This window comes from Gobio gobio, assembly GCF_949357685.1.
Source record: "Gobio gobio genome assembly, chromosome: 4".
NCBI lineage: Eukaryota > Metazoa > Chordata > Actinopteri > Cypriniformes > Gobionidae > Gobio > Gobio gobio.
In genome coordinates this window covers 63,402,711-63,428,861 of record NC_137100.1, presented here as the reverse complement: position 1 = coordinate 63,428,861, position 26,151 = coordinate 63,402,711, and the positions used below count along the sequence as shown (strand labels likewise).

Below are 26,151 nucleotides of genomic sequence, written 5' to 3'. Positions count from 1 at the left end.
AACTCTGAACACATATAGGGTTGCAAATGGGCTGAACATTTCCAGTAAATCTCCAGAAACATTCCAAAAGTTTCCAAAAAAATAAATAATAATAATAATTCTGTAAACTTTGCAACCATAACAGATTGCAATGCACAATTTGTCATTATTATGTCATTAAAGAGTAATTGAAAATATATAATGGCTGCATAATGATAATTGCACGTTACTTTAATGCATTTAAGTATTTATGGTGATACTGTCCAAAACCCCACGTTGAAACCTATTTCCAAACATTTGAAAGGTACTGTATTTAATCGTTAATGGAATCACGAAGTACCTGGAAAGTTAAGTGGAATCTGAGTAGCAAAATTATTTAAAAATCCCTTTCAGCACAGTTTAAAGAGCAGAAAATGTTAAAGAAAAACATTCCCTTACAGAAAGCATGACGCAAGTCTCCACAATGCGAACTTCTGCAAAGCATTTTGTGTACGCAACAGAATCAGCGTGACTAATGAGAAACATCCAAACAGCCAGCAATCTTCCTTTTCTTGCAGCGCTTCAGCAGATTTAATTGTCTTTTGCACACTGAGTATGATAAATAAGTAGGATACGCCTAAGTGGTTTGGTTACATCAGCGGTTCCAAAGCAAACAGCTCAGAGGTTCACCGACACAAGCAACATGGAGACACGTGGATTTCCCTGCCGCTGATCACGCCAGAGAGCTTGGCCTCCGTCCCATTACAACACAATCATTTGGCAACGTAAGAGTGAACTAAGAGTGCACATTAATCTTGGGAGGAAAACCCTCCAAGACACGAACCACTTTAAAGCGCTTAAATGGGGGATTCCAGACAGCATTCAGCAAACTTCTACAGTGAGATCTGTGGATTGATGTAAGAGGTTTAAGTATTGTTTACTACTCTGCTATGTGGGGATTTCTATATACTGAGGAGCTCGAGATGCTCAAATGCAGTGAAGGAATGTAAATGACAGGGTGACAGTACATGGTTATGATCATAAACATATACACACTTCCCTAAAATCTCCCTCGCAATATCACCAAAACACACATGCCTACTATATCCACAGCAGTCGTCTGTAAATTCATCTTGTCGCCGTGTTTTCTTTTTAACATGCCATTAAATCACGCCTCTGGAAGTTATTAGCAGGATTTTCACCCACAACAAACAGCTTCAGAGTGCTAATGTGCTATGTTTAAACAGATTCACACACACTTAACAACATGTAATGCGTCAGTTGACTGCACAATTTCTAATAAATATCCCACACTGCATCCGTAATACAGCTTTTACAATATTTACTTGCTACTTTATTATATGCACGGCACATTTGATCTTACAGTTTCCACAGGCAATGTCCCGATGTTTACACCTAAATCTACAAATAAATGCCATGTAATGATATGCAAAATATACATTGCTCCTCTTTTGTGGCTCTGGATAAAAGCATCTGCTAAATGCATGAATGTAAATGTAAAACATTAGTCATTTAGCAGATGCTTATAGCATGTGAAAACGCCAGAGGATGACAAAACTTCAAATGTAAATCATTCTGGTGGATCAAAACCCAATTGTGGCACATAACACACAAAAAAGCAATTAAGACGCTTTTTTTATTATAGGATTTTTGGGGGAAACTGAGAGGTTATATGTGCCGACCGTTTATGCAGTGCATTTAACCGTCATTGAAAACAAGGCAAGGCATGCTGTAAACAAGTCCTTAAAGGCATATTGAACAATCGTCTAAAACTTCAAAGTCAATGAAAGAAACACAGAAGGTCCTTTCAAAAAGAGATGACTGTGATTTCAGAGCAGACTGTGAGTAGCTCTTACTCACGAGATCAGACTTGCTCATCAAGAGTCTGGAAAATCACAAGCAGATTGATTCCAGTCGTACCCTTTTGAGAACCTAATGCGTGATTATTCAACAATAACACTCAGAACAGCCGTCACAGAAAGACAAAAAGCAGATAGGTCCGAGACAAATCAGAACACAAACTGTGACAAATCGGATCCCTCTGAAGAGATTCCATTGTGGTTTTTTTATTAGCTACATTAGGAGAAAATCAACAAGCGAAGGGTAATTTGAGACATAAACTTCAATGAGTGTTCTCTGAAACCAGCTGACCCTCAGATGAATGTCTCACTATAATCTGGTACATTTATTAGAGTAATGAGGGTAAGATATCAATCCGGCCTGACTCATGGAAGTGAATCTCGACTGCTGACGTATCATTTGCATGCTCAAGCCTAATGTAGTTTAACGCATTTCTCAGATCTGCTTTTGTATACATTGCATTTGCAAACAGCTCACTTTCTATCACATCTTCTGCAATGCATTCACTGCAGACAAATGGAAAATAAGACCAACAAATGGAAACATTTAAAGGGATAGCTCACCCAAAAATGAAATTCTGTCATTAATTACTCACCCTCATGTCATCCCAAACCCGTAAGACCATCTTCAGAACACAAATGAAGATATTTTTGATGAAATCCGAGAGCTCTCTGACCCCTCCATAGACAGCTATTTAATTAACACTTTCAAGGCCCAGAAAGGTAGTGAAGACATCGTTAAAACAGTCCATGTGACTCCAGTGGTTCAGCCTTAATGTTGTGAAGTGACGAGAATATATTATGCGCAAAAAACTAAAAAATAATGACTTTATTCAACAGTTTCTTCTCGTCTCTCACACATTCTTGACGTAGTAAATGGTCAATTTTTTTGAAATTCAATTGACTTTTTGAGTTGCGGTGTTTCAAAAGACCTAAAATGTCAGGTGGTGCGACCAGCAAATTTACATTTAAAAGTTTCAATTCCCACTGCAATTGCAAAATGAAGTAAGAAATATAAATGTAAACCATTATATAATATACAAATAATAATAAAAAAAGAAACATAAAAATTCCTTATGGAAAATTGTGTTCTGAACACATAGAAAAGTGTCTGTTTATATGAATTGGACTAAAAGGGCAATACATAGAAAAGGGAAAGGGAGTTTACCATGTGATATGCATTTTACAATGATTCATATGTATATTGTATATGTATATTATTTTAAATGAATATCTGGTCGCACCACCTGACATTTTCTGGGTAGTAAAATCAGAAATCTTGTTTAATAATGAATTAATGCTGTCTTAAAAGCTGTAAAACCAATATGAATCAACACCATACATTTTTTGCACACAAAAAGTATTCTTGTCGCTTAAGGCTGAACCACTGGAGTCACATGGGCTACTTTAACAATGTCTTCACTACCTTTCTGGACCTTGAAAGTGGTAATTAAATTGCTGTCTATGGAGGGGTCAGAAAGCTCTCAGATTTCATCTAAAATATCTTAATTTGAGTTCCGAACATGAGCGAAGGTCTTATGGGTTTGGAACGACATGAGGGCGAGTCATTAATGACAGAATTTTCATGTTTGGGTGAACTAACACTTTAAAGGATTAGTTCACTTTAAAATGAAAATTAGCCCATGATTTATATGAGTAATATTAATAAATATCCTGACGTTTCCAAGCTTTATAATGGCAGTGATCCATTGGGGTCAGGGGTCCATTGAGTTTGAAGCCCAAAAAAGTGCATCCATCCATTATAAATGTACTGCACACGGCTACGGGGGGTTAATTAAAGGGTTAGTTCACCCAAAAAGGAAAATTCTGTCATTAATTAATTACCCTCATGTCGTTCGACACCCGTAAGACCTCAGTTCATCTTTGGAACAGAAATTAAGATATTTTAGTTGAAATCTGATGGCTCTGAAAGGCCTCCATTGGCACAATGGCACTTTACACTCTCAAGACCCTTAAAAGGTACTAAAGACGTCGTTACAAAGTCCATCTCACTACAGTGGTTCTACAATAACTTTATAAAGCGACGAGAATAGTTTTTGTGCGCAAAAAACCCTAAATAACGACTTATATCATGATGACCGATTTCAAAGCACGGCCTCATGAAGCTTTGAAGCGTTATGAATCAGTGAGTCGATTCATGATTCGGATCGCGTGTCAAACCGCCAAACTGCTGAAATTTGGCGATCCAAACTGCTGATTCGACTCACTGATTCATAACGCTTCGAAGCTTTATGATGCCTTGTTTTAATATCGAAATTTGTAACGACGTCTTTAGTACCTTTTAAGGGTCTTGAGAGTGTAAAGTGCATTGTGCCAATGGAGGCCTTTCAGAGCCATCAGATTTCAACTAAAATATCTTCATTTGTGTTCTGAAGATGAACGGAGGTCTGACGGGTGTCGAACGACATAAGGGTGAGTAATTAATGACAGAATTTTCATTTTTGGGTGAACTAACCCTTTAAGGCCTTCTGAAGCGGCAGAAAAAGCGTAACTGGCGCAACGTATCACTAAGGTGGTCTGGCGGAAGCTAGATATTTTACTTTATAAAGTTTTATGGATATTTTTCTTACAAAACTCCATCGATTCGCTTCAGAAGGCCTTTATTAACCCTCCGGAGCCATGTGCAGTACATTTATGATGGATGGATGCACTTTTTTGGGCTTCAAACTCATTGGACCCCGTCACTGCCATTATAAAGCTTGGAAGCGGCAGCGGTACTCGCTGCGATCAGAAAATCTACTAAGCAAACCTACTAAAACAAGCCTTTTTGTGGAAACCTGAATGCAATCGGTGTCGGTTTCTAAAAGGTACCAAATGGTGCAATCTTACTTCAACAGAAGCCCTCATCCAGGCATCCTCCACCAAATTTATTAGCTTCCAAATGGAAAACAAATGTCGTTAACATTCAGACCTTTGGCAGAAACACCCCCAAGAGGCCTGAAGATATGGAAACAATAACCTGAGGTATCCCGCCTGAGAACAGAGGCTCTGGCTGGCGAAAGTTTGATTTGGCTCTTGGACTGAAGCTTGTTAGCAAACTCGTTAGACACCTTTACAGGGATGCTCGAGGTTCTGTAAATCGCAGCGGTCAGAAGCAGAGAGTGCAAGTTAATTTTCTAGATGATTTTCCATCTCCTTAGGGCAGTTTTTACGATGCACAAAAAGGTGTGGAGAGCATGCAGTCATAATGAAAACAGCATTGCCTCAAATGTGCTGCTGGAAACTTGTGAGTCCAGAGGAGAAAACAACAGCTCAGCTACAACGGTTGCATAAGTGCTGTCAAATAAGATATGACTATATCCACTCGACTGCTCTGGTAACATTGAGAAAAAGCACTCAAATGACACTAGAAATGAAAAAATGTGTTATGTAACTTTTTTTATTTTAACGTTTTTACTTGGTAATGGTCCTTAAAGCCTTTATTTATAATGCATTATAAAGTATTTTTAATGCATTAATTATGCCTTGTAATGCATTGCGTGGTCAAATGAATAATTGTAAACAAAGCTATAATACACCTTTAGAAAGTATAATGCATTAAAACACAACAAACCGACCAATTTCAGATGTAACAAGGAATCTACGAATATCCATTTTAACTTTGGTTACAATCATTTATCAAAAGATATAATGCATTAAAGTACCTTTATAATGCATTGTGCATTAAGTAAAGTGTTACCTCCGTTATACAAGTATGTTTAATGCATTAATTATGCCTTGTAATGCATGAATGTAAATACAGTTATAATATAACATAACATTTTAATACTTATCTATTCATTGTTACACCTATAGAAAGTATAACGCATTAAAAGAAGACTACAATTTTAGATGTAAAAAGGAATCTGCAAATATTATAATGCACTTTATGAATGCCTTTATAATGCATCACAAAAGCCTTAAGTATAGTGTTACAGATTTAAAAAAAAAGTAAAACCCTAAAGGATTATGGGTAGTCAATCACAAATAGTAAATAAAAATAATGCTTAACGATAATGCTGATCAGAAAGTTGTGTGAAGATGCATTCATGCAAGTATTTCGTTTTTTTTTTTTTTCATGGACCACAAAAGGATATCTTTTGATAAATCTTGTCTATACAACAACAGTCCATAGTGAACTTTTTTTTCAAGCTCCAAATGGCATTTGGCTTGGTACATCAATGTGCCACTTTTGACATGTGAATTCTTTGAAATTTCCATGGAAAAACTAACAGCATTCACAACAATGGTTGCACAAGTGCTGTCAATGATGATGGCTTAAATAAATGGTATGAGGTCAGTGAGGACAAACCAGGCATTTTACAGGCTAATGCATACAATATGTTTAGTACATGTGCGATGTTCACACATAAGATACACTACAATCCAATAACCTCAACACAGTTGGAACACATCAAACTCAATGGAGACCATTATTTCAGAAAAGAAAACAAGCTCCTGGAGGTCCTGGCCAGGCATTGCTTATCAATAAGTGACTCTTTCACAATTCTGTTCTTTTAGAAAGACACACTGGTCTTAGAAACAGCTGGATTCATGGCCAGTGATGTGCATATCTAATATACAGCAGATTTGAGCCACATCTGAATTGATTTCAACATAAAACTCAGAGATGCTGTCGTTAAGAACCATGCATATTCAATAACACATGTTTGCTTTCTATACAGGACCGTTCAAAGACTGCTTACAGGCTCTCGAGGAAGGACACGCCAACAGCAACATGTATCTCTTGAAGCCGGAAAATACCAACAAACTGATGCAGGTCTGGTGTGACCAGAGACACGACCCCGGCGGCTGGACCGTCATACAAAGACGCATGGACGGGTCGGTCAACTTCTTCCGAAACTGGGAGACATATAAGGTAAGAAACAAGTTTAGGCTCATTTACCTCTTTTCTGTAAATGTCGAACATGCAAATAAAGACGATGCGATCATGCATACGTCATCGCTCAGCACCGATAAAACTGAATCAATGCTTCTGATCTGTATCATTGTATAACAGCAGGAACTCTTCCCTCAGTCATCATGGTTGGTTAAAGTAACGAAACGCGTGTTGCTCTGAAGTCCTGCCATCCGTGCATGGAGAAACTTTCATAACCAGGAAACTGCAGCTTTTTGCGATTTCTGAATTCATCGCTTTTCAAACGCCAGTGGAATTCGGTTATGCAAGATGGGCAAGGTTTCCAAACAAGGGCCAGGGCTTTTCCAGGGCTTTGTCCACAAAAACACTGTCTGACGAAAACACTCTGTCAATGTCATTAGAGCCCAGAATTACAATCATGACCAGACGTACAGAGCCAAGGTTAAGGGAAATGTTTTAATGACTACATTAAAAAGCACTAAAGTGTAATTATATAATGAATGATTTATTTGTATTTTTAAGCAAACCATTTATACTCAACAGGTTTATGGGTAGCCAGTCCTTGATAGTAAATAAGAATAATGCTAAAAAAGTATGCTAATCAAAACCTTACAGTGACTGAAACACTACGATAACTTATTATTTTCTCCATGGAACATGAGAAGATACATTGAGGGATTGAGGAAAGTTCATAGTGAACACATCTGTCAAGCTATAAAAAGGATAAAATGGCTTTTGGCATCAATAATCTCAAACCTTGCATGGTGCATCAATGCGCCTCTTTTTAATTTGAATGCAAATGTAAATGTTGTGTAAAGATTCTGTCAAATTTCTCCATTGCGTTCCATGGAAAAACTAACAGCATTCAGGTTTGGAACGACTTGCGGGTGAGGAAATAATGAGAGAGTTGTATTTTCTGGTTGAACAATTTCTTTAAACAATGAGTAACACAACAGCAGTCTGGAGCGAACAGTGTTAGCTGGTGATTTATTACATGCTTAAATACATTCTGTTCCTGTTTCCTGACGCTATACTAGGTGTTGTGCTGGCTTGTCTCAGATATAAGGTGTAATTTATATCCGCCGAAAGCTAGTTCCATACGTTCTCAGGTGTTTTGGATACGGTGGTCAGACCTGCTTCCTCTGAATGAATGATTAACCCTAATGTTGAGACCGCTAAATACAAACACGTGTACGATGTCGGTGAAGTTATTTTCAATTTCATTGTCTGGCTGGATTCAGGATATGAATGACCAGTACCAGAATGAGTATTGAAGAAATGTAAGAGTTAATCTTTCTCTATATGCATAGTATATTTGATAACCAAGAGGTTTCCGTCAGTTCTTGTTCTCTTTATTGTAAGTCAACTGAGCAAACAATATACGCAACAACAGACTCTACATTTCAAATATTAGCATGGTTAAGGGTTGTTAAACACAGGTTAAATATAAATATAAAATATACACAGTGTGCAGAAGTCGCCAACTTTCTGCAGAGTCAATAGCTACAGACCTCCAAACTTCAGGTGGCCTTCAGATGATCTCAAGAACAGTGTGTAGAGCTTCAGGGAATGGGTTTCCATGGCCGAGCAGCTCATCCAAGCCTTACATCACCAAATGCAATGCAAAGCGTGGGATGCAGTGGGGTAAAGCACGCCACCACTAGACTCTAGAGCAGTGGAGACGTGTTCTCTGAGTGACCAATCACGCTTCTCTGTCTGCCAATCCCATGGACGAATCTAGGTTTGGCGGTTGCTAGGAGAACGGCACTTGCCTGACTGCATTGTGCCAAGTGTAAAGTTAGGTGGAGGGGGGATTATGGTGTGGGGGTTGTTTTTCAGGGGTGGTTGGGCTTGGCCCCTTAGTTCCAGTGAAAGGAACTCTTAATGCTTCAGCATACCAAGACATTTTGGACAATTTCATGCTCCCAACTTTTTGGGAACAGTTTTGAGACGGTCCCTTCCTGTTCTAACATTCAACAGCGTTGGTCCATAAAGACATAGATGAGCGAGTTTGGTGTGGAGGAACTTGGCTGGCCTGACCTCAATCCGATAAAACACCTTTGGGATGAATTAGAGCGGAGGAAATAAATAAAACAGTGGTACCAGTGAAATGATGAAAGACACAACAATATATAATCAACTACAACTCGCTACTACTTTGAATCATCAAATTGCATTTTTTATGTTTTTATATATTGTTGTTACAAAACACCAATCTCTCTTTTTTTTATTTTATTTAGCAAGGATTTGGGAACATCGATGGTGAATACTGGCTTGGGTTGGAGAACATCTACTGGCTGACCAACCAAGGCAACTATAAGCTGCTGGTGACTCTCGAGGACTGGTCAGGCAGAAAGACGTTCGCAGAATACGCCAGTTTCCGCTTGGAGCCAGAGGCCGACTTCTACAAGCTGAGGGTGGGCCGTTACCATGGCAACGCCGGGGATTCGCTCACCTGGCACAATGGGAAACAGTTTACCACCTTAGACAGAGATCACGATGTGTACACAGGTATCACAACCAGCACTGAACAAACACTATTCTGAATATTGTGGGGGACGTGTCCTTATCACAACCGGCTTCTTTACTGAGATCTTTGCATAGTTCCATTGTCCAATAAGGGCTAAATGCACTAACTATACAGTGCTGCAGAAATAAGTCCTACATTTTTGGTCAATTGATTTAATGGATTTTGTTGAAGTCATGCAACTGTGGTGTAGTTCTTTACAGCTCTGTACTTCTGAAGATTGTATTTAGGCTGCACATTTCATTTGTGAAGATTATCTTGATAAACAAAACTTGTAAGAACCATAAACTTTTGTTAGTCACAGAGTTTATTTTCTGCAATAAGCCAATTGACCTATCGGTAAGCCACGCCCCCCTTAGTTACTGTTGCTAACTCGGACAAACAAAAGTTGCTAACTGTCTTACAATGACAGTGTCAGTGTGAAAACCTTATCCCAAGATGTTTTTGAATACCCCCTCCAAATGATGGCCAAACTTAACTGATGGTTTATTAAGTTTATTGCGTCCTTTTTCACTCTAAAAAAATACCATAAGAGCTGAACAAACAATTAGCATAAGAAGTGCGCATTAACGTCTCATTCACAAACTCTCTCTCCGTTGCATTATCATTAACATACACAGCAAATTACACAAAAACACTCATACAACTAACAGTAAACAAACATCTACAGACATTATGCCTTTTCGGGGGGTGCTAATAAACTGTAAAATTTGTATCTGAAAACAACTGCGAGTGCGAGCTCTCCCTTTCACTACCCGTAGACTATAATACCCATCAAAATAGGAGTCCCTGCATAGTAAGACAGATAATGAAGACCTTAAACATATCCAAACGCACAGAAATGTATGTGTTTTTGACCTACACTGTTAACGTTACATGACGTGAGAACAGTTAGTTATTTCGGTTTGTATGTTAGCAGGGACTTTAATCGTAACTTAATGAGAGTATGACAAACATAAAATCCTCTCAGGATCCCTGGAATCAGTGTTACAGTGCCACATCGTTTTAGCATTTTTGTAGCATAAACACCGTCAAACCGATGAGAGCTTCGGATTTTCCAATGGTTCTCTATGGCGCTGAAACCTAAAGATGTCAAGTCAAGTCAACTTTATTTATATAGCGCTTTTAACAATGTAGATTCCGGTTCCGAGTTCCGGTTCCGAGTTCCGGTTCCAGCGCAACTGATACTCAACTGCCATTGGCTCATCTGTAATCGAGGGGAGGGGCTTACCGATAGGTCAATTGGCTGTTTGCAAAGGGAACCAGGATGGTACTAAATTCCAGGTTTGCGAACAAAATGACATCACTGCAGCATTCGTAATGGAATCAATGTGTAACAGTGTGTAATTCTATATCAGAATTCAAAGTCACAGTGTTGACTCACTCAAACCTAATTTTCTCTCATACAGGAAATTGTGCCCACTATCAGAAGGGTGGTTGGTGGTACAACGCCTGCGCCCACTCCAACCTGAATGGCGTATGGTACCGCGGTGGGCATTACCGCAGCCGTTACCAGGATGGAGTTTACTGGGCCGAGTTCCGCGGTGGGTCGTATTCCTTGAAGAAGGTCACTATGATGATCCGGCCAAATCCCAACACTTTCCATTAGAAACATCATGTGAAGGAAAACACAAATCTCATAACTCGAAAGACGTTGTAAATAGTGCAATTTCTTTGTTAATTATTGATTGTTTACTTTGTTTATGAATCCTTAATATGCAGTCATACATATCCAAAAATCCCAAAACATGACTTCGCGAAGGAGACACGGCTTTTTGGGTTTCCTGGAGCGACAGGTCCCAATGGTGTCCAGGGTTTGTGGACACTGAAGAGCAAGTCAAAAGGCTAGAAAAACTTTATAATCTTCAGCCCTGGCAACACGACCTGAAGCTGGACAGCCATTACAAGTAGTGCGCTTAAAATGGGGATATAGTCAGCGCGTTTACGTGAGCTGATCTTAACAGGCATCTGTAACCTCATTCTCACTGTAAGAAGTCTAACCTTGAAGAAAAGAGCTGTTATTTTGAGTTTACATTAGTGCTATAAAACACAATCTGTTATGTGCTAGCGGAGGCTTTTGAACAGTTTAAATCAGTCAGTTCTCATACCATTATACCCGTTTATAGCATTGACTTCCAATAAAGGGCACATTGCAATTGTGGACTTTTCATGCAAAAACTTTCATTTTTGGTAGTTATTGTGCACAATAAATGAAAGATACATGTATGCACCTATTTGTAGGAAGTCTAACCTTGAAGAAACCTTGAGTTTACATAAGTGCTATCAAACACAATCTGTTATGTACTAGTGAAGGCATTTGAATGGTTCTCATACCATTATACCCGATTATAGCAATGACTTCCAATAAAGGGCAATTGTGCCCTTGAAGTGGACATCTAAAAGGAATTTTTTCACGCAAAAACTAGTAGTATAAAACTAGCAAATTTAGCCTAGTTATTGTGTACACAGTTACTATCTTAAAGGGTTAGTTCACCCAAAAATGAAAATTATGTCATTAATGACTTACCCTCATGTCGTTCGACACCCGTCAGACCTCCGTTTATCTTCGGAACACAAATGAAGATATTTTAGTTGAAATCTGATGGCTCTGAAAGGCCTCCATTGGCACAATGGCACGGTTCACTCTCAAGACCCTTAAAAGGTACTAAAGACGTCGATACAAAGTCCATCTCACTACAGTGGTTCTAAAATAACTTTATAAATCGGCGAGAATAGTTTTTGTGCGCAAAAAACCCCCCTAAATAACGACTTACATAGTGATGACCGATTTCAAAACAAGGCATCATGAAGCTTCGAAGCGTTATGAATCAATGAGTCGAATCATGATTCGGATCGCGTGTCAAACCGCCAAACTGCTGAAATTTGGCGATTCAAACCGCTGAATCGACTCACTGATTCATAACGCTTCGAAGCTTCATGATGCCTTGTTTTGAAATCGTCATCACTATCTAAGTCGTTATTTAGGGTTTTTTTGCGCACAAAAACTATTCTCGCCGATTTATAAAGTTATTGTAGAACCACTGTAGTGAGATGGACTTTGTAACGACGTCTTTAGTACCTTTTAAGGGTCTTGAGAGTGTAAAGTGCCTTGTGCCAATGGAGGCCTTTCAGAGCCATCAGATTTCAACTAAAATATCTTCATTTCTGTTCTGAAGATGAACGGAGGTCTTACGGGTGTCGAACGACATGAGGGTAATTAATGACAGAATTTTCATTTTTGGGTGAACTTACCCTTTAATTAAGAGAGGTGAATTGGTTAAATTAACACATTTAAAAGCACAAATGTGAAGCCTCTGAAAACTTCAACGACTCAGCTACATTTAGTACCATAAATGCAAAGTCTCTTCCTCATTTGATCCGTTTATAGCATTGACTTCCAATTAAAGGTACACCGCAAATGTGGACTACACAGGAATTCTTACAGGGATTTGTCAACATTTAGAAGTACATTTAGTAGTTATTGTGTATGCACCTTTTTACAAGCTAAATTGTAAATAAAGAGATGTGATTTGGCTAAACTAACATTTAAATCTCCAAAGTGAAGCCTCCGAGAACTTCAATGTCTAGGCTAATTTTAGTAGCACAAATGCAAAGCCTCTTCAACATTTGATCTGTTTATAGCATTGACTTTTAATGATGGGTACCGTTGCAATTGTGCCCTGCGAAGTGGACTCCACAGGACATCTTAAAGGGATTTTTCAGGCAACAATAAATATGCTGTAATTTAGCCTAGTCATTGTGTATACCCCTATAGCTAAATTGTAAATTAAGAGACACAAAGCCTCTGCAAACATCCCAAAGATGTCTGTCTTGTATATTACTGACTATTTTAGTGTAACAGCATCCATACGTCCATGAGTCCTGTTTGGAAACCATCTGTACTGTATATAAAAGATAAGGCCCTGTTTACACCTGGTGTTAAAATGCGTTTTGGTCGATCGATATAGGAGAGTAGACGGTCTTTTGTGACTGTTCGAACACACGAGCGTTTACACTACGAAAGCAATCCGGTCGAATCTGTTCTCGACTACCTCTGGATGTGGTTGAAAGTGGACAAGCTCAAAACGTTTTAGACCCCGTTTACACCTGTAGCCTATTTAGTGTTGTCCACTTGTGATCCGATCGACCAAAACGCATCTTAAAACCAGGTGTAAACAGGGCCTATGAGTGAGTGTGTTTTTGTAACGCAAAATATGTTTGTGTTTTGTACTTAAAGAATGTTCCAATAAATTATGTACAGCTACTGCGGTTTAGAGACAAGCTCTTTTGTGATAAACTGCAAAAAAACAAGTCTTGTCCTACAGTAAACATGAAAGACGAAAGTCGAGAACGGCCAACAGATGGACTGGAGTTCAAAGCTCAATGTGTTCGTTTGTTCAAGCCTCTAAAGGTCAAAGGCTCTAAGGGCCCTACGGGAGACTCAGGGTTCGTCCTGCAAGAGAACAATCCCGATACTTTGCTGCTCGAACGTCATTATGAATGAAAAAGGTTGACATGGACATTAGTTTCCAAATGAGGAAAACCTTGGCTGGAAAATACATTAAAGTCAGTATGAAAACGCATACACTCACTAGTCGCTTTTACAGCCACGTTGTGTTTACTAATCCAACTCAAACTTTCCAACTTGTGGATTTTTAAAAAAAAAATTGAAAGAGTTGTCAGCAGCGCAGTGGAGACATTGAAGTCATGTAATTTTGAGGGTACTTCATTTATAGCTGATTGTTTTTAGGCTTTAAAAATTCATAAAAGTTGCATTCATTTGCGAAGATTATCATGATGAACAAAACATGTAAAAATCTAACTTTTGCTGGTCGTCACAAAAGTTATAAACTTTTAAATAAAATGCTATTTGCAACACATTTTACTTGTGTAACATGAAGTGTTTCCAATTGAAACAGGACTTTATTGAGAGGGGGAAAAAAAGTGCTGAATTTATTTTATTCATTCACAATTCAAATTGTAAAAAGCATCTCGAAGTAACATGCATCAGTGCATCATGATGGAAACCTGAATTATGAAAGTAAAAATATGATTCATTTTCAATTCATGCGGAGTTTAAAATGAATATAAAACAGTGGCGAAGGGGTTTAAAAGTGCCTGCACGACTAAATCAAAAGTTTCTGAGAACTATGGAACAGACGGTGAGGGGTTTTGCAGCATCAGTGCCGTCATTTTGTCCATGTTTACCGTAAGCAGACGCAAAAGAGAGAACAGCGAACTGATTGTTCAGCATGACAGGGAATATTAAGGACACTAGGACATACTCTGAATACCATGTGCTAGGTCACATCAACACATGACGGTATTTAAGAGTTTATGCACAAAGCATGACATTGCCCAGGGTCGGTCAGACAGTTCTCATACTAAACATCCCTTTTTTTCTGGTTCAATCTTTTAAGCTTTTTTATAGGGCTGCCAATCGATTAAAAATTTTCCGCAAAGTATTATCATCTAGCTTGCTTCCTAATATAGTTGTATAATAAACCTGGCATTGTACATTACATTTGCTTGTGTTCTTCTTTTGCAAGTCACTTTATATAAAAGTGTCTGATAATTGCATAAATGAAGTTAATTAATCAAGTTAATTAAAAATTCAAACAGATGATGATTACTAGGGCTGGGTATTGACACAAATTTCATGATTCGATTTGATTCCCAAGCTTTCGATTCAGATTCAATTCGATTCGATATTGATTATTTTGGAAATATGTCAGGCACATGGCAAATCTTCTCAAGGAAAAAATCTCAACTAATGCTGTAAACTACACTGAACAAAAAGTGTGTTGGATTTACATGATGTAATTGTGTACATCGGTCCCACATGAATCAATTAAGTTAAACAAACATAATTTGTTTATGTAAGTTCAAAATTATGGAATGAATAAATTTTAAGTGACCCAATTAAGAGGTCTAAAAGTGAATTTTATATGATTCAGGCATTCAATTTCATATATTATAATGTTACACAACTGAATTATAATACTGCACTAGCTAGTTATACAAGTTAAATTCCACAAGAACATTTTTATAATGAAGTTGTAATACTAACTTTACAATTACATAATTATATTTCTACTGTCAACTTGACATATTTATCCAAACATGCATTATATATTGAAGATCATTAACAATTAAAATGAATATGTAATATGGTGCATATATTTAGCAAAATGCTCCTCTCTAGAGTTCCTTTTTTTAGCTGACTAACGAGTTTATGGTCACTGAATATGTTTTTTTCCGAGGTAAATTTGACATTTACAAGCTGCGATTACATGAGACATGATACGGATGTTGGTAAGTTGTACTGTGTCTTTTAACATACCTTCAGATGTTCATGTTTATTTGGCGCTGTAACTGGTATTAAAGCGGAAGAGAAGATTCGGTTCATGTGCGCTTCGAGCTGCCGCTTCTCTTGAACTGAGGCACCACAGCGATCTGTCATGCCACATTAAAGAGCCTTTCCTAGTAAAATGGACAGAATTTGAAATCTGAGACTTTGTTTCATATCAAAAGTAACAAAGCAGAAAGCTTATTGCAATTTATTGGATGTGAGGCGCGCTAGAGAGTTCCATTCATTCATCAACTGAAAACAGGATAGACTAATCAATTCGTGTGGTTTAAGAATCGATATCGGTTCATAAAAATGAGAATCAATTAAAATCGAGGAATCAATATTTTTTACCCAGCCCTAATGATTACATTGCATTGCATCAGAAGAGTAAATCAGTGAATAAACAAAAAGTGATAGAGAGCCAATATCCCCGTATATGCATCATTCAACGTCAATCTGACCTACAGACCGCAGTAAACTATTTTACAATCAAACTTTTCAATCTGTCCAGGATTTAGAGGACGTTAATGCAAATTGTGTTGTTGCTATCTTCCATCTTCACTAAACATGATAAAAGCACCACTGTTTAGTCCAAAAACAACTGTCTCAAACAACACTCCCACAGACATATTGCACACAGGCAAGGAAACAATGTTGTTTCAGTGTTTTTCCATGCGTTACATGCCAGACAAACAATCTCTTTTACTGTCTACGTTGACCGTTCTAGGCCAGAATGAGCTGCTAAATATGTTTATCCTTTTCATGATGTTTAGTCAAAGGTTTGAGTGTGCAAAACTACCAACTTCAACATGCGATGCCAATAACAAAACTGCAAAAACATGACATTTCTTGGACAGAATACGCTCAAGTAATCAAAATATGACTTCTCAGACAATCCTGAAGAAATTGCACCTTTACATTTTTTTACAAATCAAACCCAGACTATCTAATATGTGCCATACGGCATCCCTCCATCTTCTCCCAATTTGAGTAAACTCAGACCAGCAGCTGTAAATGACTAAGTGCTGAAGAATATGAGACGGTTTCCAACAATCTCCGATCATTGATATCGCTGTAACAGGAGAGAGGGTTTGGAATCGATTCATTGTTGAGTCTTCAGACTTACTGAGAATTTGTGAGGTAATGAGAACCGTACGCCCCGTGATCTCTGTTAGAGTTCAGAGCACAAACACTGGGGTTCAATACACACATTAGTGCGAGAGAACATGGGAACACACTGAAAAATGCCTAAATTAATAGGACATGTTTCATATTCAAATGATGATGATAAAACACATGTGTCTCTCATGATCTGGGATGCACTAACCAGACAAACCCTGTTCCCATGGTCAAGAATGAGATGTTAAAAATGTTGGATTGATGTCAGAGTTCGGTTGGTTTGGATGACGTGAACGCTGTTTTCTGAACCCGTTAACCGGTGGAATGAGGAACGGTTCATGTGATACAGTTCACTGCTAATATAAACGCAATCATACAACATCACAGAAGTGAACAGCTATGATGGCCAGGGCTTGACATTAACACCTGCCAAACCACCACCCGGGTGTATTTCAGCAGTGGCGTGTAACGCAGTCACTCCTATGAGCCACTTTGGTGGGTTGGATTTAGTGCAATATAGTATTGTCAAAAATACAGATTTTATTTCCGATACATAACGATACTGAAATATCTGAAACGCTTCCAGAACTCTTTTTCCTCAGAATAGACACATGACCTCTTTCTCTCTCTAACAGTGAGTTACACAGAAACCCGCCTCCCCTCGCTCACTTGTTTTATTTGCTCCGGATGAATATTGTTGCTGTCACAGGGCTTGAATTTCGGTGTGGGATTGCATGTAATTGCTCATAATTTTACTCATGCCCCTAGACTTTGTGCTCACACCCAAAGTGCACACACTAAATTGAGTTACACAGGAAAAAACCCAGTGTTAAATTAATTATTTGACTCCACACTCAAAAGTGTTAAAAAAAGTCTGAAGCAGTGTTAAAGTTAATGAGATAATTTAGAGATTAATTAAGTGAGGATTGAGCATTAGCGGTGACACCTGATGATAACAAGCAGAATCACTGAAGGAAAGAATCACTGAAGTTACCATTATGGCGATCAGTGTTTGCTTTAGTTGGGCTCTTGACCTTGGTTTTATAACATTTGTTTTTGTCTGTCTGCTGTAACTGATTTATAGCAGCCAGACAAGTCCAAAGATAATGTGAGCAGGTGTTTTTGGTTGTGTTTTAACATAATTATCATGAGCTGAATCACTGATGTCATTTAGAGCCTAATTTTCGAGTTTGGTTTACTTTATTGGTTATAGCAGCCCTGATTCTACAGCATAAGATCTGGTGATTTCAATATAATCAGAGAGATTTTTAAAAGTTACTCTGTTCAAAAAAGGTTTGAATCCCTCTGTCATTCAGACACACAGAGACATCAAGAATCAGCGTATGAATCTCAACAATGGTGGCCATCAAAAAGCTTTTTGCCGTACATTTTGGGTGCACCAATCAAAACTCACCCATGGCTCCCAGCATGCACAGATGCATGAATAAATAATAAGATTAATTGTTTTAGTAATTTCTTTTATTCTTACCATTTTTGCTGTTTTATGTGACTTTGTAGTAGCTTTGTGATATTCAGAGTTAATCTGTGTATCTGATATGCTGTTTGTCACCATTGTTGAGATTCATACGCTGATTCTTGATGTCTCTGTGTGTGTCTAAAGCAATAAAGTAGTTGCACACTTTTTTGTATAGAATCTCATGCTGTAGCTTCACAGAGCTGTTGTAATCTATAATGTAAAATCAACACATCACCCATATACTTAGAAATTGGTCTCAGAATGATATTAGTTTATCAGGTCACTAAATGATGATTACATTAATAATGTTAATCAAAACATAATCAACTCCTGAACAGATTTTCTCTGTGCTTTCTTTGCCATAACAAAATGTGTTTTCTAAACACAGTTAACACAGCCAGAAAAAAAATTATGTTAAAAAGTCAGGGGTCAAGAGCCCAACTAAAGCAAACACTGATCGCAATAATGATGACTTAACTCTTTCCTTCAGTGATTCTGTTCGTTATCATCAGGTGTCTTCACTAATGTTCAATCATCACTTATTTAATCTCTTAATTATCTCATTAACTTTAACAGTGCTTCAGAGTTACTTTTAACACTCTTAACACACTTAACACTAAGTGTGGAGTCCAATAAACTCTGAGGAGATTTAATTTAACACTGGGATTTTTGCTGAGTAGTTTTCGATGCTTATTGCGCTCAAACAGTCAAATACTCCCGAAATAATGTCAAAATGTCGGTCTTGGCGAGTATTCATATAAACACAGTCAGTTTTTGTTTTAAGTGAATGTAAACAGTTGAGAAAGAAAGCGCATGTGTAACAGTGCAATGGATCGGTGCGTCAGGTTTTAAAGTGACAGCAGCCTAATATACCTGCTGCCAAATTATGAGATAATATAAAAAGATATCTATATGTCAGTTTTCCACCATGGTTTCCATATTAAATTTGTGGCCAGTGAAAATGCTGAGTGACTTTGGAAAACCACTAGCCACAGTGGCTGGCGAGCAAAAAAGTTCATGTCAAGCACTGTTGATGATTTGAAAAATGTTGGTGTTTGTGTGTGTTCTAACTCACTTTCCTCACCTGACTGATGGACTGCAAGCAGAGAGAATCTATATCTCATTTTACCCTATCAGTACATTCGCTGCAGACAGACGCAAGTGTCCTTATGTGCTGACGCTTTGAAAACAAAACCAAAGGTTCAAAACCCAAAATGTAAAAGTGAGGCGAGCAATGCATTTTGCCACCGTAGGTACTAAGCAAAAGGGGTAAACAGCTGCTGCTTTGATGATGCAAACACACCGCGGTTCAGACCCAAATAATATAATGAGAACACAATCCAGCGGGGCAGGTGGAGGGGAGACCAATCAACCTCGGGTTCGGACCAGGCAATCGAACCGAGTGTGAAAGCACCCTGAGAGAGAGAAGAGATGAGGACTCACCCAGGTAGGGGATGCAGGGCACCATCTTTAGGGAGCGGATGTACTCTCTCATCCTGGCGTAGTTATGCTCTTTAGAGGTCAGGTAGTCCAGCTTGTCAAACGTGGCCTTGTCCTTCCTATTGATCAGCTAAAGAAAAACAGGAAAGTTGTGGCACTCTGTTAGTTTTTCATCTGAAACACTATCAAAACAGACCATATTGGGAAGCTACTTAACAAAAGTTTAATGAGGTACAAGCTGCTCATAATCAGACACACATGGAAACACTTCTGAATTCAATAGAACATTTTCAGCACAGCAAATACACAAAGTCAACAGATTCCATTCTATGCATTATTTGAATTATGTTACTGATAAAACAAAGATTATTAAAGTAAGTTTTAACAAGTAAATAGTATTTCGGTCTTTCTTATTTTAGTGTTCATGTTAAATTCAATGTGTTACTTGTGTTTCTTTGTAATTATTTGAGATATTTACTTTTAATTTCTAAGTGAAAATAGTTTCAGAGTTCATTCTAAACCATTTTTTTTCAGTCGTTCAACTGTAGTCAATACATTTTCAGTGAACAATGATTTTTCAGTCTCTTAATGAGTTGTCACGAGTCTTCAATTTCGAGAAAACCGAGTTGTAAATTTAATAAAATCTATTGCATTTCATATTATAATGTTTGACAAGTGTTGATTCTTGGAAAATTGTATCGAAAACAATGGGGATCAATTTGACCCCAAACACAATCGATGTAACCAAAATTTGTACAGCCTTTCCAAAACAAATCTACGTGTTGAAACTTTGCATGCAAATTCATGATCCTAAATGAGCAAGTCACAAAATTCAAGAAGAAATAAACAGTTTAACCAGTGCTTCAAAAAGTTTAACAATCAAAAGTGGGTTAAATTGACCCTAACACAATTTCAAATACATTTCCAGTGAATAAGCACAGCTGGTGGATCATAAGGGGATCTTCTCAACATGCCGAGCAAATGCAAACAAGCAGCTTTTAGCGGCCCGTCCCGAAAGGATGAACAACCTGTGGAGAGAAACTATCAAACCAACTGTTTTCTGATGCTTCTTTTAGACTTCACAGCTGTCGTGCCCGGGGTTTGACCTGCGCTACACACTCTGAAAACACACACACACACACGTTGTGTTTTCATGTTTTATGGGGACTTGTCATGGACATAATGATTCTTATACTGTGCAATCTGCATTTTCTATCGCCCTACGCTAACCCTACCCTAAACCTACCAATCACACAAAACTTTCTGCATTTATACATTTTCAAAACACATCACTTGGTCTGATTTATAAGCTGTTTTCCTCATGGGGACCAAAATATTTGGGATATTACCGTATTTGTGGGGACATTTTGTCTGAGAAGAAAACTGAGAAGAAAATAAAGTTGCTGTTTAGAAACCTATTGATTTCAAAGCTAACACCCTTAAAAATAAGGGTTCTTTATTGGCATCTTGGAACTTTCCATTCCAAGGCTATTTATTAGTGTGAAAAAGGTTATTTCGATTTTTTAAATATCCTTCACGCTAAGGTTGTGTTAACACTTGGCATGTTTAGTTGGATTAAAACAAACTCTGGTGCGATTGCTCAGTTAGTGTGGTTCATTTGAATAAGGGCGCTTTCACACCTACCTTGTATGGTCCGGATTTTAGGACTTTTCAGTTTGGTCCAAATCAAAATTACAGGTGTGAAACCTCCCCCGTACCACGGTCCATATCAAACTGAACAAAGTTTTCGGTTCGTTTCTAGTGTGAAAGCATTTTCTGTATGGTCCGGACTTTCAGACCATTTACAGGAAGTTCCTGTTTATGTTTAAATATTATAATCTTATTTTTAAATTTCATCTAGGCTACATTGATTATGAAAAGTGAAAAGATGCGCAATATGTCAGAAGACAGAAGGCCAGAAATGATTTTGAAAGAAATGTTGTATGATTTTGCTTAGAAAGCCTTTCTTTAATGTGAATTTCGTTTTGTATAACTTGTATCTTAATTTTAATCAGATAATTGCCTGGATTTAATAAATAAGACGCAAATAGTCTCTAGCAGACAATAATCGCAGGAGCGATCACATGCTTTGCACATGAACTGGAGCGTCTCAAATAAACCAAAACTCAGCAGCTACTCGTCTCACAAACATGAGAAATATGTGTATAGAAAGCTTTAAATGTCCACTTTTAAACGTAACGAAAAGAAAATAGTCAAGCAAAGCGCACTGTTCACTATTGGCAACGATATGCGTCTGTTCATTCATTCTTGTCAAAAAGACGCTGACGTCAGACGCACATCCATTTACAAACCAATCAATGTACAGATGCAGCCCACATAGATGATGACGAGTGGACGCAAGTGTGTCATTTAAAGTTCTTTAGTGCACTCGCATAATTGCAATGTGAAACCAAACCAAAACTAACCCAATGTATAAAATGTATCAAAACATGAACTTCGGTTCGGACCTTGGTGCGGACTTTCAGGTGTGAAAACGCCCTAAGTGTGAACGCTGCATCTGAACCAAACAAGTAGACTGAGACTGAAAAGATGGGTCTCGCTCCGCTTCCAAACCAACTCTGGTGTGGTTCGAATGAAATATGAATGCAACACGGACCAAAGACATGTAAACGAACCAAAAACGGGATACGATGTTCCGTAAGTTCCGCCACAAAATATATGCAATACAAGCTGAACAATCAGGTTGTGAACATATCCCTGTGCCTTTAGGTTCGGTGATAAAATGCCAAGTGAACACACCCTAAGAAGGTAAGGTTCTTTGGGGAACCAAAAATGGTTCTTCTATGGCATCGCTGCGGAAACCCTGTTTTGGAAAGCTTATTTTTAAACACTGAAGAATGTGAACACAAACTTATCAGATTTGCCTTCAAGGTGGTTTCATTTGGAGATTGTTTGCTAACTCTATTAGTAAACATGAACCAACAATGAACAACACTTCTACAGCATTTATTAATCATACTCAATGTTAATTTCAACATTTACTAATACATTTTTTAAATCAAAAGTTGTATTTGTTAACATTATTTAATGCACTTTGAACTAACATGTACAATTATATAATAAATGCTGTAGAAATATATTGTTCATTGTTAGTTTACGTTAGCTAATGCACTGTAATGTTTACAAGCGAGACCTTATTGCAAAGTGTTACCAGTGATGATAAATTAAATGACAGTGGAAAACATTCTCCACTCTGCAAGTGCAACAACATCTAAAGGATCAGTGAGGAACACTGAAAACCTAATCTAACGATTGCAAAACATTTTCTATCCTAAACAGTCCGTCCTGTTTTCCCCAGAAGGGTTTAATAGTTTACCTTTGCCCACCCAGCTTGTTCCAAAATACAACCAACAACACCAAAGCCAGAGCGGGCATATGGTGCAAAAGCGTCTCCATACATGTGCCTCATTAATAACGACTCCGGCTGGTCACGCCATGAGCTCATGGAAGCTGCGATCTCATTGGTTTACGAGGCTCTAGGGGACAATGCTAAAAGCTTGTACATTTGCAGCGGTAAATACCTCATGACGGGAAGAAATAGACACATTTTAAATTCCACTGACCATTGCAGAAAACACAGAGCTGTGGTGCATTCGGGCTCGAAACTTTGAGATGGAAACATCAAGGTGCTAGTCAAGGTATTCAGTGGTAAATATGCATATATTACTGTATATAAACATGCTGGTACATATATACTAATGGTGAAAGCTCTCATTTGACACAGAATTCAATAATGTTAAAGGGGTCATGAACTTAGAAACTTCTGACATATAAGAATATCCATCGGTAATCCAAAAACTGTTTTTATTGGAGCCAAGCATCTAAAACAACTCGTTTTGGATTTGTCTCTGTATGACATCATAGTGTTGCGAAAAAGACAGTAGATGATCAACGCCTACATCCACATCATTGCCTCTTTAGCCCCGCCCACCGACTCACACACGTCATGTAGTAAATACGAGAGAGACACGAGTACACAGGAATACTTGAGCAACACAAATGATAGAGACGCCGCTGAAGATTACAAGACGCTTTGCAGTGCCAAGCTGTGGAAAAACACAGTCTTTGCATTGCCCTCCTTGTGATCCTATCATTAAGAAAACGTGGATTAACTTTATGTTTAACATCTCGCATTAGTAAGACACCGTTTGTTTGTTTGCTGCATTTTTCTGCGGACCCATTTTTAAACAGGACACAGATCGACGCAGGCTTTTCAGAGAGACTGAAAATAAAATATTATGCAGTGCTGACTTTATTGGATCTGACAGTAATGCAACACAAGTGTGAGTAACAGTGTTTTTACCATGTGTCACTAGCCGCGTTTCCATTACAGATTTGCGCAAAACTTTTGCGATATTTTCTAAAAGTCGACAAAAAAATATATAATCATTATTGCGCAATATATAAAATATTGCGCAATCATTCCAAAGTTCATGCTACGTATGTTGTTAGGTTTATGTATATCCCAGCCACCGCACGTCATTATTTTTGAAAGAGACGTGAGTGTTAAAGCACTGATGGCAAGGAAAGCACCTTATACTTGAGCGGCACATAGTTTAATAAAGAACTCGTCTTCTGTCCAAACATACCATCATCTGTAAAGAATGATCGACTTTTACATACGCCAGGTTATTGTGACGCATTGCCACATACAGAGACGAGCGAAAAGTTTGAATTTGCATGGTGGTAACTCAACGTTTTTTTTACCACTTCCTTATTTTGGCTCGGAATTTAGTTTTTTGGAAATATAAACTGAATTTAGAAATGCTTTTGAAATTAAAAACTTTGCGTTTAATAAACAAAATATATTTTTGAAATGAAGACAGCATTTGGAGTGGAGTGAAAATAATCCGTTCCCTGAGTCCACGGCCTTTGCTGTTATCGTGAGTGTACACAAATAAAAGTAGAGAGTTTACAGTTTATAATTATATCTTGCACTGATCTCTGTATGGCTAAAAATGACGGAGTATTTTGAGTTTCCGCTGGAAGTAGGAAAAAATCCATCAAAAGGCGACAACGACTTCTACGGAAAGAGGGTTAAAGAAAACGTAGCCTATTTAGTTTCATATAGTTAGGCTATGTCTAAATATTATAATCTTTTAATTTCATATGTTGATTATGAAAAGTGAGCAGCATGAGTAAGGCTAATCAGATGCGCATATGTCTGGAGACATGGATTTTGAGCAAAATTGAATTGTGTTTTCTAGAAAGTCTTTCTTTAAAATTAATTTCTTTTGTATAAATTGTATTTTAATTTTGATCAATGTTTAATCAACTATTTGGCTGTAGGCTATATTTAATAAATAAGAAGCAAACCAAGATCATCGGGAATGGATTGACCTAGTCTTTGAGCAAGGCTGAAACTATAGCGTCTTTCTGTTTTAATACATTTCTTGAATATATGTCATAATTACAGTAGGCCTATAGATAGTTATGATATTTGTGGTTGCATCGGGGTCCGTCATTATAAAGTTACGCCACTTTCCTTATTAGGAGAAAATATATGTCGTTTTAACGACATAAGATCTCGTACATACTTGAGTGGGAAAAAAATGATATGTAGGCCCTATGTGAGAGCAATGCGTGACCGTACCAGGTGACCTGTAAATGCGAAAAAACTGTTTCCATTGCAGTTTTGCGAAAATTTCCTTTTTCGAATTGCCTGAAAAACCACCTCATGCGAGCGTAAAAACTTTTTTGCGATATATGGGAGTTTTTGCGAAATTGACGCATTTCCATTGGGCGTATTTTCAATTCGCAATTTCAATTTGCGCAATTTGAAGGGTAATGGAAACGCGGCTACTGTTGCCTTACCTGTTACAGTTTTATATGCTTTTGAAAGAAGTCTCTTCTGCTCACCTCTTCTGCCACATTAGATGCAAATATAGTCACTGAACATGTGGTCAATTTCATCCCAAGCCAATTTAAGGGAGCGTGACCAGGGGCGATTCTATGATTTTCATTTTAGGGGGGGGCTCAGCCCCCAGTGAGGATATGAAAAAAAAAAATGGTAACACTTTAGTTTAGGGTCCAGTTCTCAATATTAACTAGTAACTTATTAGTATGCATATTAGGATATTGGCTATTTATTATTACTTATAAAGCAAATATTAATGCCTTATTCTGCATGACCATATTGTACATCCCTTAATCATACAATGTAGGCAGGTTTACAATCACTTAGATCCCAAATGTGAGGTAGTTAGGGGGGTTTCATATGTTATAAAGGTTAATCACAGAAGCCCCCCCTAAAATAGGGCCTAGTGATCATTGATCTGGTTAGTAGGCTGGAATGGTGTTGCCGCAATGCTGACGAAAACGCTGTTATTTTCATCCGGATTGCACGTCCACTTTGTTCAGCCTTCCTAGGGACGGAGGAGTTAGGGATCAATGGTTATCTCGCTCTCTGTGCTGCACATTTTACGGAGGAAAGCTTCCACAATCTTAGCGAATTCAATGCAGGATCCGCACAACGGCTTGTCCTGAAAGATGGAGCAG

General features: G+C 37.9%; 2 protein-coding genes across 4 annotated transcripts in view; one reads left to right on the top strand and one right to left on the bottom strand.

Moving 5' to 3' along the window:
- Positions 1-13,508, top strand: part of angptl2a (angiopoietin-like 2a) — a 31,777-nt gene extending 18,269 nt beyond the window's left edge. Inside the window, exons 3-6 of one of the 2 annotated variants that reach the window (XM_079815917.1) lie at positions 6,524-6,717; positions 8,958-9,228; positions 10,654-10,900; positions 13,414-13,508. In XM_079815917.1, the coding sequence (XP_079672043.1) occupies positions 6,524-6,717; positions 8,958-9,228; positions 10,654-10,853 (665 nt within the window). In that variant the 3' untranslated portion in view covers positions 10,854-10,900; positions 13,414-13,508. Of the gene's footprint in view, positions 1-6,523; positions 6,718-8,957; positions 9,229-10,653; positions 11,427-13,413 lie in introns of those variants that run through there. The other variant, XM_079815916.1, reaches the window with a different exon arrangement.
- The window catches only part of LOC307125795 (ras-specific guanine nucleotide-releasing factor RalGPS1), a 269,981-nt gene that overhangs the window by 138,738 nt on the left and 105,092 nt on the right, over positions 1-26,151 (bottom strand). For both annotated transcript variants that reach the window (XM_079815915.1, XM_079815914.1), the window contains exon 8: positions 19,636-19,762. In XM_079815915.1, coding sequence (XP_079672041.1) covers positions 19,636-19,762 — 127 coding nt within the window. The remainder of the gene's footprint in view (positions 1-19,635; positions 19,763-26,151) is intronic.